Source organism: Mesoplodon densirostris, chromosome 16 (assembly GCF_025265405.1).
Source record: "Mesoplodon densirostris isolate mMesDen1 chromosome 16, mMesDen1 primary haplotype, whole genome shotgun sequence".
Lineage (NCBI taxonomy): Eukaryota > Metazoa > Chordata > Mammalia > Artiodactyla > Ziphiidae > Mesoplodon > Mesoplodon densirostris.
Genome location: NC_082676.1, coordinates 21,695,861 through 21,708,625, shown reverse-complemented (window position 1 = coordinate 21,708,625; position 12,765 = coordinate 21,695,861). Strand labels below are relative to the sequence as shown.

General features: G+C 45.5%; 1 protein-coding gene across 1 annotated transcript in view; it reads left to right on the top strand.

Moving 5' to 3' along the window:
- The window catches only part of LBP (lipopolysaccharide binding protein), a 28,734-nt gene extending 16,543 nt beyond the window's left edge, over positions 1-12,191 (top strand). The window contains exons 8-15 of the mRNA XM_060078397.1: positions 483-659; positions 2,021-2,080; positions 4,508-4,675; positions 6,056-6,123; positions 6,659-6,701; positions 8,921-8,984; positions 9,795-9,871; positions 12,147-12,191. Of these exons, the coding sequence (XP_059934380.1) occupies positions 483-659; positions 2,021-2,080; positions 4,508-4,675; positions 6,056-6,123; positions 6,659-6,701; positions 8,921-8,984; positions 9,795-9,871; positions 12,147-12,191 (702 nt within the window). The remainder of the gene's footprint in view (positions 1-482; positions 660-2,020; positions 2,081-4,507; positions 4,676-6,055; positions 6,124-6,658; positions 6,702-8,920; positions 8,985-9,794; positions 9,872-12,146) is intronic.
- The last annotated feature ends 574 nt before the right edge of the window (positions 12,192-12,765 follow it).

Genomic DNA, 12,765 nt, shown 5'->3' with positions numbered 1-12,765 from the left:
GCCTAGTTGCTCCGCGGCATGTGGGATCCTCCCAGACCAGGGCGCGAACCTGTGTCCCCTGCATTAGCGGGCAGATTCTCAACCACTACGCCACCAGGGAAGCCCCCTTTCTTTTAAGATTCTTTTCCCATATAGGTCATTACAGAGCATTGAGTAGAGTTCCTTGTGCTATACAGCAGGTTCTTATTAGTTATCTTTTTTATATATAGTAGTGTGTATATGTCAGTCCCAATCTCCCAATTTATACCTCCTTCCCTTATCCCCTGGTAACCATAAGTTTGTTTCCTACATCCGTGACTCTACTTCTGGTTTGTACCCTTTTTTTTTAGATTCCAAGGAAAACTTATTTAATGGTGGAGTTTCAGGCTTGTTCCCTCCAATCCATGTTCCCTCATCAGACTCTATAGGCAACTACCTAGCTCAGATGTCCAGCCCTGGGATAGACTTAGAAAAGTTCAAATGGATTCTCTCTCTCTCTCCAGGGTGAAATTTTTAGCCGTGATCACCGCTCCCCGGTTGCCTTCCTTGCTCCTGTCATGAGCCTTCCTGAAGAACACAGCCGAATGGTCTACTTTGCCATCTCTAATTATGCCTTCAACACCGCCAGCCTAGTTTATCACAAAGTGGGATACCTGAACTTTTCCATCACAGATGACATGGTGAGAATCATAGCACAATAGCTCCCACAAATGACACTGTCTCCTTCCTTCTTTCCTTTCCACGCATTTACATCAGTGAAATAGTAAATTATGACTAAGAAGAAAGATCAAGAGCAGGAAAATATAAGTTAGTACGATTTCCCTTTTCACTTTGGCTGCCAGAAAGCTCAAAGTTCTTTCTCCCTTAGAACAATTGTGGAAGACTTTGTGGCTTGCTTGTCTGTCTTTTACTTTTCCCTCCAGACTCGATCTGTTATTCTAATTCATACTTTCTTTCATCCTGGTGGTCTGTGGAGGTTTAAAAAAAGATTTTAGTGAATGGGGCAGGACAATAGATACACTGATAAATGCATAAAGTTACATAGAATAGAAAATAAAGACCAAGTTAAAAGTAAAGCACAATTTTATAAAGACACTGGGCCCCAAAATTGATTTTTTTAAATATCACGAATCTGTGCAGGAGCTTCCTGTAGCCAAAATGGAAAGGGTACATGATTTAGTGATTCACAGGAAAAAGGAGAGACAAAGTCTTCCGAGCACTTAGCTCTAAAATAACTCTCAGATGTGGCTTTGTATAATGGTTACTAAATTTTAGAGTGGATCACGTGGTTAATATTTCTTTCAGTTTCTTTAATATTTCTGGGGTTTAGATGGATGTTTCTGTAGCTCTTTGTAAAAGCTGAGGCCCCGTGAACAATGTAGGGATGGTGGGGGAAACACAATGCAGTCCGTATTGGATGGTCCAGCCTACGCTGGTAATAAATTGAGGACCAGCGGTGATGGATGGAGTGACACTTGTCCTTTGACTCACCCACACCCAGGCCTTTTACTTCTATTGCCATGTTTGAGTCACCCTTCCCACCTGTGGTACAGTCCTTTCTTTCAGTGGGTGGGATCACGGTAGCTGTGTTTTACTGAGCACTCACTATGTGCTAAGCCTTGGGCTAGATGCTTTGTACCCACCATTTCACTTAGCCCTCACAGTGACCCAACAAGTGGGGACTATAATTATCTCCATTTTATAGGTGAGGAAGTTGGGGCTCAGAGAGGTAAAGGCACTCACCTGAGATCAAATAGTCACAAAGCCAAGAGTCAAACCTAGATCTGCGTGATTGCAAATCTCACCCTTGTGGATCCTCTGACTGAGTCCTGCGTGTCACTTATGGCCCAAGGAGAGCAGTCAGGATCCCAAGGACTTGTGTGCTCATGGTGAATGCAGAACAGGCATCTTGCCATTGCCATGGTAACCCTGAGCAGTCAAGAAGCTACATTATTGAATATCCCCCCACTTCCCCATCTCTCTTCAGAACTTCGGCTCTGGCCGGAGCGCCTAAAACTTCTTTTGTGTCCCTTTGCCGCAGGTTCCGCCTACTTCTAACATCCGACTGACCACCAAGTCCTTCCGCGCCTTCTGCCCCCGGGTAAGGCTTCCCTTAGCCCTCAGGGTGCAGGCTGAGCCCCCAATACTTCAGGGGTCTTCTTTAAAACCTCCACACTCCTCTCAGCTTGACCAAGAGTCAGAAGGCCAGCAGTGGGGCCCCCAGTGAAGGCCGTGGTGCTGCAGGTTTGGGGACTCCCTTCCCTTCAAGGCCCAGATAACAGAGGCCTGAGCCCTGTGTCTCGTGGGACCACAGGCTGCCCAGTCTTTTTTTTTTTTTTTGCGGTACGCGGGCCTCTCACTGCTGTGGCCTCTCCCGTTGTGGAGCACAGGCTCTGGACGCGCAGGCTCAGCGGCCATGGCTCACGGGCCTAGCCGCTCCGCAGCATGTGTGATCCTCCCGGACCGGGGCACGAACCCGTGTCTCCTGCATCGGCAGGCAGACTCTCAACCACTGCGCCACCAGGGAGGCCTGCCCAGTCTTTTGTTGATGATCTCTGACAATACCAAGGAATGCTGACATGTCCCACAAAATGTATCCTAATTAATAACACCAAGCAATTACAGAGGGCGTACTAGGGGTCAGGCACTGTTCTTGGTGCTTTAAAAAATTATTTTTTGAATGGATAATAAATTCTCATTGTTCAAGATTCAAAAGACATAGAAGGCTATAGAGTGGAAAGTCCCATCCACTCCTGTCCCCTAAACATCCAGTTCACACCCTGAGTCTATCAATATTATCAGATCATACACATCTTTCCGGGGCTATTCTATGTATATATGAACAAATGTATGTCTTTCCTCCATTTTTTTACAGAAAGGGAGGTATATTTTACACTCCATTTTGTACCTTACTTTTTCCCTTAGTATACCAGGAGATGATTCCATGTAGGTAGATAAAGAGCTTCCTCACTCTTGTTTTCTTGGGAATCCAGTCTGCCATTGTATTATGGATGGACCATAGTTTGGGTAATCAGTCCCCCATGGAAGGACATGTACGTTGTTTCCAGTCTTTTGCTACATCAGTGTTGCAGTGAATAACCCTGTAGCTTGGTCTTTGCTGGACTAAGCTCTTCATGTTCAATATCTCATTTAATCCCACAGAAATCCACCTGTCCTGTCCCCTCTCCCCTATCTTGTGAGTCCCCCCAAGACACAGCTTAGACAGGTGGTAGTGCTTAAAGTTCCTTGCAGGAGGCTTGATGATGGCTGAGAGGAATTATAACGGTGGGAAAATGGTTGAACTTTAAATACTGCGGTACCTGGGTCACGTCCTTCCATAACATACCCTCACAGCAGGCCCCTTCTCTCCCTAGAGCCCCAAAAAAGCCCAAGCTGCCACCATGTTGTCGGCACTAGCATTAGAGGGACCTTGGCTTCATCCTGGTTCCAACATCCCTTTTGCCCAGAAAGAGGAGGAAACTCTCCCTCTCCCTTCCTGCTCACATCGTAATCAACCTGACACAGAAGCAGCTCAGGTCACCTTCTTAGTCAAGTGGTTTACCTCCTCAACCTTCTAAAGATCTCCCTTTTACAACTGAATGTAGATTTTATATTTGCATAACCAAAAGGCTCATGGGACTGTCGTTCCTCCACCAACTTCCCCCCGTAAAAGGAAGTCTTGACCCCAAATTAAATTCTAATTAAAAGGAAAATTGCCAGCTCTTTTAAATGGTGGGATCTAGGTGTGCTGTGCTTCAAAAACATTGGTGTCTGGTCTTTGCATGTGCAGTTACCTGAGTGTGATGGGGGTATAGAGAAAAAAATAGTTCTCACCCATTGCCCAGGGAGGGGTGTGGAGTGAAAAAAAAATCAGCCTAATCTTTCTGGAGGACAGTTTGGCAATCAATAACTGGCAGAAGCTTTAAAAATATCCCTGTCTGGGGCTTCCCTGGTGGCGCAGTGGCTGAGAGTCCACCTGCTGATGCAGGGGACACAGGCTCGTGCCCTGGTCCGGGAAGATCACACATGCCGCGGAGCGGCTGGGCCTGTGAGCCATGGCCACTGAGCCTGCGCGTCCGGAGCCTGTGCTCCACAACGGGAGAGACCACAACAGTGAGAGGCCCGCGTACCGCAAAAAAAAAAAAAAAAAAAAAAAAAATCCCTGCCCTTGGACTCAGCAATTCCATGTCTAGGAATGTATCCCCCAAAATAATAGCCAAGGGTACACAGGAGAGTGGTCTTTAAAATGGCAAAACCTTGGAGACAACTTGATGTACAATAAAGTTAGATCAATTGCAGTACCCATGCACAGTGGAATACAATGCATCCATGAGATAAATGACACAGACTCCATATGTCTGACGTGGAAGGATGTCCAGTTATACCTTCAAGAGAAAAAGGCACAGAGCATTTTGTGGAAATTAAACCAACCAAGAAGTTTTCTCAGCTTGACCTGACTCCCTCAAGGTTCTCCAAGCAAACCTGCACGTTTCCTTCTCTTGACATAATTTCTTCATTCTGCCCTCAGTTAGCCAGACTGTACCCCAACATGAACTTAGAGCTCCAAGGCACAGTGGTCTCTGCCCCCTTCCTGAACTTCAGCCCTGGGAATCTGTCCTCAGCTGCCCAGATGGAGATTGAGGCCTTTGTGCTCCTGCCCGACTCTGTCAAGGAGCCTGTCTTCCGGCTTGGTGTGGTAAGGTTCAAAGGCTTGGCAAACATTGTTCCCTTTTCCTACATGCTTTTTCCCCCACTCCCCACCTGGCTAATTCCTTAAGATAGATCTCAACTTAAGTATCACTTCCTCAGATAGGCCTTTCTTGGTTGCCCTTACCCCTGATCTACCTTAGGCACCTTGTCATTTTTTTTTCTTGTGGCACCCTATTATTTTTCCTCATAGGACTTATTGTAAAGATACCAATGTAGCTGTTTGCAGGTTTATTTGCTTAATGTATGTTTGCCCAACTAAGTGAGTCTGGACTATTGTGGGGAGGAAGGCAGAGGGGATCTTTGACCTGTTGCTCTGCTCTGTATCTATATCTGACCCCTGAAGACTACATTTCCCAGGTTTCCTTGCACTGACTTCCAGCTAGGTCAGCCAATAGAAGACACTGTCAGGAGAACAGAGGGTGGGAGGAAGGAAGAAGCCAGAGTATTTCTTCTTCTCGCTTTATCTTGGACAGAGACTCAGGCACTGACTGTGTCTCCTCCATGGTGCCTCCCCAATTCCTCCCTCTGTTCCTCCAGTCCTGGGGTGGAAGCAGCTTCCCACCTCTGCTAATCTCTGAGTTGCCTGTCCAACTCTTTTTTAACTTCTCAGCAATTCCATCATTTGTATAACCAATCCCCTGTATGAAAGTCCCTCTTGGTTAAATATTGAGAGTTGTGTCTCCCTTCTCAATGGACCCTGTCAAACAGAGAAGGGATTGAGTTTTTTGGGGGTCCTGCTCACAGGATGGAGAACTTTGCTCTCTTGTTCCAGGTTTGAAACTCAGCAAGACAAATTTCTAGAAGAGTAATTGCTCCCAGATGTTATATCTGCAATTTGATATTGTTGTTATTGTTATCAAAATTGTTGTCAATATATTTTATTTTATTATTTATTATTTTTATTATTTTGGTAAAGCAGAAAAGGATAGCTTTATTGCTTTGCCAGGCAAAGGGGAACACTCCAGACTTCTGCCTTGAAAAACTATGTGTCCCTAATATATTCTAAATTAAAACATAAGCTATTATTACTATTACTATTTACTAGGGCTGAATCTTGGCCCTGAGATAGCTAGAAATGGTCCCTTTAGAGATCTCCAGGGATAGGCCTCTAAACCTTCTCTTGGTAGTATGTTCAAAGTTTAATGTTATCATAGTCAGCAATTTCAAGTAAAAATGTTCAAGTCCAAGTTCAAATGTTTATTGAGCACCCATGATGAGCTTCTTGGGAGTCTAATCTAGTGGGAAAGTTCCTACTTTAACTCAGTGAGATGTTTGCTTAGAGGAGACAGCCAGTCCTCATAGTTATCCATTCTGTACATGACAACCTCCTTCATCTAGACCTGTTTCTTTCTACCGGAATTACCAGGCCATTAATGTGTCTGTCATGTTGACCTTCAACACCAGCAAGATCACTGGATTCCTGAAGCCAGAAAAGTAAGTCAGCCTCCTGACTTACATGGGGGGTGCTCAACTGGGCTCCATCTGACACTTCAGCTGATTCCCTGTAGCTGGAGGTGGGATGTAACCAGATCCCCCTGTCAAACCGTGGGGCCCACAGTTTGGGAAGGAAACTTAAATTTTACCCCAGTTGGCCCAATTCCTTTGGCCAACTGGATCTGCCTCCATAAACTTCCTTTTCACCTAACCCCCATTACTTCCAAATTTCTAAAGAATTTACTAATACTGCTTTTTCTTAATCTATGAACTTTAGACATCAGCAATATTGACTTCCTGAAATTGTAGAGACTGAGTTCTTTCATGTTACACACTTCCCCTCTGCAAGTCTTCCCAATAAGGTTGTATCATTGTTTTTGGTTCCTCAATCACCTATTTCACTCTCACTGCTACCACACCCTTGGCCCTGTGCCTTCTCAAGCTGGTGTCTCCTCCTTTCTAGGGATCCCTACATTGCTTAGGTTTCCCTTGAACATAATGCCCACATCTCTGAATCTTCTCTGATTTGTTATAGGATACAAGTGGAACTGAAAGAATCTAAAGTTGGAGTATTCAATGTAAGTTATTATTGTTTTTATTTATGAAATGATTAGGGTAATAATTAATTTAGAGTATTTACTAAGCAATGCTTTGGCACCTATAATAGAAAATAGAAAAGGAGAAGAGTTACTCTCTGCCCTAGAAAAGCATAGAAGTTCTTGAGGACAGGAACCATAGGGCAGAGGAACAGTTACCTCCCAATATAAGACAGTATAATTAAATCATCTATTGGACAAAATTCTTTTAACTGCAAAGAATAGAAAGCCAACTAAAAGTGTCTTAAGCAAACAGAAGGAATGTATAGGATCATAACCAAAAAACAAAAACAAAAAAGCTAAGGCTAGAGGTTTCAGGCATAGCTGGATCCAGGTGTTCAAATTAGTACAAGAATCTCTCTCCAAGGGAAGGGGAGAGGGGCAATATAGGGATAGGGGGAAAACGGTTATTAACTGATTGTATAAAATCATGTGTGTGAAACTTCTGAAAATTGTAGAGTGCTACAGAATTTAAAGAATCTTTCATTCAATTTTTGAAAAAGAAAAAAAGAATATATTCCAAAAAAAAAAAAGAATCTCTATCTCTCCATTCTGCTTTCATCTGTGTTGGCTTCATTCTCAGGCAGGTTCTTCCCACTGGTGAAAAACTCACAAATTTCCTGTAGTTTCTTTTTTTTTTTTTTAACCCCCCCCCCGCAAAAAAAAGCCCTCGTTGGGTTAATCTTAGTCATGTGCCCATTCTTTAGCCAATCACGTGGTTGGAAATTGGACAAGGTCAATTGGCTGAGCATGGGTTTAATCTACACTCCCCGAGCCAGGATTTGCAGTCCCAAACCACACGGACTGAGATTGGAAAGGAGGGTTCCCCAGGAGAAAATAGGGACTATTATTAAAACAAAAGGAATTGAGTGCTGGGCAGGCAAAACCAAAGGATGATATCCACAAAGAGGAAAAAGTGGTGAAATAGATGGCGCCATATTAAAGGAGGAAAAAGAATGGGAAGTTTTATGTGGGCTGAAACAATCGAGGAGAGATTTCTGAAAAGAGGGAAGGTGGGGTGATGGCAGCTGCTCACAAGCCAAGGAGGAGATGGAACGACTTTAATCTACAGCAGTTGGCTCCCTTTTTACCATCCTATGGATGCTGGCTCCCTCTGACCACACTTTACCTGCCCCCAACTTCCCAGACCTTCCCTCAAGTAGAAGTGGAAAAAATACATCAAGTGTGGGGAGAAACATTGCCCACAGGGACCCTGAAGGATGACTCCTTTCAGAGAACAAAGGCTAAAGTGAATAATGACACACTAATATTGTATCTGTGCATGGCATGTAAAAATGTTCTATGAAGTAAATTATTCATATGTAAAGAGTCACAAAAAGACATCCTATCATGTTTTCAGAACATCGACCATAAAAAATAAGATCTGTAGGGCTTCCCTGGTGGCGTAGTGGTTGAGAGTCCGCCTGCCGATGCAGGGGACACGGGTTCGTGCCCCAGTCCGGCAAGATTCCCACATGCCGCGGAGTGGCTGGGCCTGTGAGCCATGGCTGCTGAGCCTGCGTGTCCGGAGCCTGTGCTCTGCAACGGGAGAGGCCACAACAGTGAGAGGCCCGTGTACCGCAAAAAAAATAAATAAATAAAATAAGACCTGTAGAATCAGATAAATCTGGATTCAAATTCAGACCCTGCTGCCCGATTTCTAGCAAGTCACTTTCATTTGGTGGGCCTCAGTTTTCTTATCTGTGAAATGGGGACGTTAATATTAGCTTCGAAGTGTTATAGTGAAAATGGAATCAGGTGTAGATGTAATGCTCTGAGCCCTATACCTGGCACATAGTGAGTGTTAAAAGTTGGGTTTCATCATTTTTGTTTTGACTTAAAAATCTTTTTTATTATATAAGTAACTTGGGAAAACATTTCCACTGTAAAAAGAAAAATTAGCTACTAAAGATAAGGCTAAGCCAAACCTTGATGTTCTTCCTGGAGGATAGATAGTTGGGTGTGTAGTCTTCCAAATTTTTCTATCCCTTTGTACACATATAAATGTGCATCTCAAAATAGTTTTACCTTATAAAGTAGTAGCATGATGTAGGTATCTACCTGAAATTTGCTTTTTTTCAAGCCTTTTGCCATGTCAACCCATACAAAACCACCCCACCCATGGGGTGGCTTCTGTGGAGGTTTGTTGGTGGGCAAGATGGTACATGTGGTTATGGTGTACCTCTCCTATGCTCCACCAGGTGGAGCTGTTGGAGGCGCTGCTCAATTACTACCTTCTCAACACCCTCTACCCTAAGGTCAATGGTAAGTATCACTATGGATTTTTCCAAGTCAAGAGTGGACACTGCTCTTTCGGGGAAGGAAAGCTGGGACCAGGGCTCTCCTGCAGGCTGTGTGACCTTGGGTGAGTCACTTCTCTTATCTGAGCTTCAGTGGCCTGTCTGTGAGACAGGAGTGTTGAAGTCGGCCTCACCTCATTCCGGGCCTCTAAGGAGGGCTGAGGATAGGGGCAGTTTTTGGAACACAGTAAACCTCCTCCTAAGAGAGAAAGAGGGGCTCACAGAAGTGCCCACACACACCCTGAAGTGATAGGTGAGACTGAGAACCAAATTAATAGACAGGGTACAAGGCAGCCCACCTCTAAAATCACATTCCCCAGTTAGTTGCTATCTCCCTGGTCAAAAAATAAAGCTTAAAGACCTAAACCCTGTTTCCATGAGACCCTGCTTCATTTGGCTGCAGTAGAAAGCAGGATGCAAGTGGGGGGCAGGGAGCAAATGCCCACTGGATTCTTATCATGAGTAGACGCTGCCCCATCCCTGCCAATGTCTCCACAGAGCACCATGGCTGAGGGCTCAGGCTCCTCTGTCAGTCTTCCTGGCATCAAATTCCAGTTCTCCCACTTTCTAGCTATGTAACCTAGGACAGGTTACTTGGCCACTCTGTGCCTCAATTTCCTTATCTGTAACATGGGAATAATAATCCCAATCTTTGGTGATAATTAAATGGGAATATACCATGTATAGGGTTTGTAGAGAGGACCTTTTTGGTGTAAAATTTTCTCTGTAATTATTTATTAACAAATCTCTCTGGATGTTCTGCCTCAACCTCCAGATAAGTTGGCAGAAGGCTTCCCCCTCCCTCTGCTAAAGCGTATTCAGCTCTATGACCCTGTTCTCCAGATCCACAAGGTCAGTGGGTTCAGCAGGGTTCTGAGGAATTGGGGAGGGGGGTTGGTTAGCTTTCCTGGTTTGCAGGCTATAACTCAGTGGGTGGGACCCAGCCCAACCCTGCAGCTGGGAAAGCCTCCACGGGGGTGGGATGGTTCAGGGTCAGCTGGATGCCATGAAGCCGTCCACATGTCCTTTAGAAGTGGCACCTCTATGGGGGCAGGAGGGATTTGACACAACCTGTGTCACAACTTTCCACCCCCCCACCGCCCCGCCCCCGGGCCGTGGGTGACCTGGGAGAACCTCAAGACCAGCTCGTTTTAAAAATACAGCAATCCTAGCCATGCCAACAGCTCAGGTTCTGAAAGCCATTTGTAAGTTTTTTAAATTTCTTCTAATTTCTTGGGAATTCCCTGGTGGCCCAGTGGTTAGGACTCGGCACTTTCACTGCTGAGGGCCCGGGTTCAATCCCTGGTCTGGGAACTGAGATCCCACAAGCCGTATGGTGAGGCCAAAATTAATTAATTAATTAATTAAAATAAAATTTCTTCTAAGTTCTTAAGTGGAAGAGCTTTGATGTACTAATAGATACATGTTTGGTGTGCCATCCCTCATAGACCCATGGCCCCACCACACTCATAGCTTGACTTATGGTGTATGTCCTTCCAGCCTTTTGTCTCCTCCAAGCATTTTTTGAAATTGTTTTCTTGTTATGGATAGTTGCCTTGCTAGCGCTCAGACCTGTTTCCTTTCTTTTCTTTTGGTTGCAGTCTAGTCTCCCTTCCCCCCACCAATGTTAAATTCTGTCCCAAGCATGCAAGGGACCATAATTTACTTAATGATTTGAATACCAAGGAATATGTCTGCTTCTTCACCAGACTCTCCACTCTTCTGAGCAAGCATTTTATGCGCCATCTGTGCCCCACGGTTCAGGTTATCTTTCTAGAAGAGCATCCGTGAGGTGGATGACTGGGTTGGCAGGCTTGTCAGCATTAAAGGAGATGTTGCTTTGTGCCTGGTACATAGTCAACATCCAGGAAACAACAGCTACTAATGAGAGGGGCAGGCAGCAGAGTGACCAGGAACATTGAAACAGAGATCAACTGAGACATCTGAAAAACAAATATCCAGAGCCCTTTTGTGCCCAGAGATACTCAACATCCAACTATGGTTGAGAGTTTATAAGGAGTGAGACAGACCATTGTTCAAAGCAAGGACTGAGGAACAGTTCATGCAGCTGGCCTCAGTCTTCTCCTGTGTAAAGTGGGGTGTAGCCCAAACCTCACTGGGCAGTTATGAAGATTAGAGCTTCTAGCTCAGTTTGGCACAATGGAAGTCATTAGAAGATTTGTTAGATTGACCCTTGAACAACACAGGTTTGAATGGCCCCATGTCTGGGTATACGCAGATTTTTTTCAATAATAAATACAATACTATGGTACTACACCATCTCTGCAGTTGGTTGAATCTGTGTATGAGCAACTGCGGCCGCGAGGAACCGCGGATACGGAGGGCTGACTATAAATTATACGTGGATTTTCCCACCCATCGGTGCCCCTAACCCCGCAGTTGTTCAATGGTCAACTGTATATACTATCATATCCATTCACATTTTTTTTTTTTTTTTTTTTTTTTTTTTTGCGGTACACGGGCAGTGAGACACTGTTGTGGCCTCTCCCGTTGCGGAGCACAGGCTCCGGACGCGCAGGCTCAGCAGCCATGGCTCACGGGCCCAGCTGCTCCGCGGCATGTGGGATCTTCCCAGACCGGGGCACGAACCTGTGTCCCCTGCATCGGCAGGCGGACTCGCAACCACTGCGCCACCAGGGAAGCCCTCCATTAACATTTTGAGGTCAACTCTGCCCATGTGTTTGACCCCCAAAGGCAGGGGATGGGTTGCTGTAGGAAAGAATTGGATTTTGCTCTGAGTTCAGAATTCCCACCCCTTTGGTGATGGAAACTTACGAGGAAGTAGGAGAATAAACCCCAGCAGCTCACAGTTTTGTCTTATTCACCAAGGAGAGAGAATTTAGGTGACACAGGGGACATTTATGAGGTCTGCCAGGAAGCAGCAGCTTGGGAAATGACAGATAAATTGCCACCTTAGAGAAGGTAGCTGGCAAAAGCTGTGCTTTATGGAGACCTTGGGAACAGAGGCACACGCTCGATTTATGCACTGACCTGGTTTCTGGCAGAGCTTGTGCTTCCCCAGACGTGGGCCTCCCTTTAAATCAGAGATGCATCTTTTTGGAGTAGAGGATGCTTTTACCATCCTGTCCTGTCTTGTCTCTCCTAGGACTTCCTGTTTTTGGGCACCAACGTCCGGTACCTGAGAGTTTGAGGACAGGGTGAAAGACAGGGCTTGGGGGCCACAGCTGGATTGCCAAGTTGCATTTCCAGATGTGCAGCATATTCCTGGAGATTCTGGGAGGATGAAGACCATTTCTGTTATCAGCTCTGGGGGCCTGGCCTCTGTCCCCACACTCCTCCTTTTCAGCACGTACACCCACACCCCCCTAACTCTGGATTTTACTTTCCCACCAGCACGGACCGTCCTCCCCCACTAGCCTGTACTATCTTTAAGGGCAGGCACTGTCTTTTTTTATTCACCATCGGATCCCTGTGCCTAGCAGAGTGCTTGCACTTAGTAGGTCCTCAATAAATATTTACTGAATGGCTCAATGAAGGAAACATCTGGTACTCTAGCTGATCCTCCCTACTGCCAACCCTCTCTACTTAAGGGGTCTTTGGATGGTCAGCTCCATCTGTGGTCTTCAAGGATGAACCCTGACCACATTCCCGTTTCTCAGCGCTGCTGCTGTGGGAACCTCAATGCGAGAACATGGGATTCCACTCCCTGCTCAGCCCTGGACCTGGAGCTGATGCTGGCTCTCTAAGACAACTGTCCATCTCAG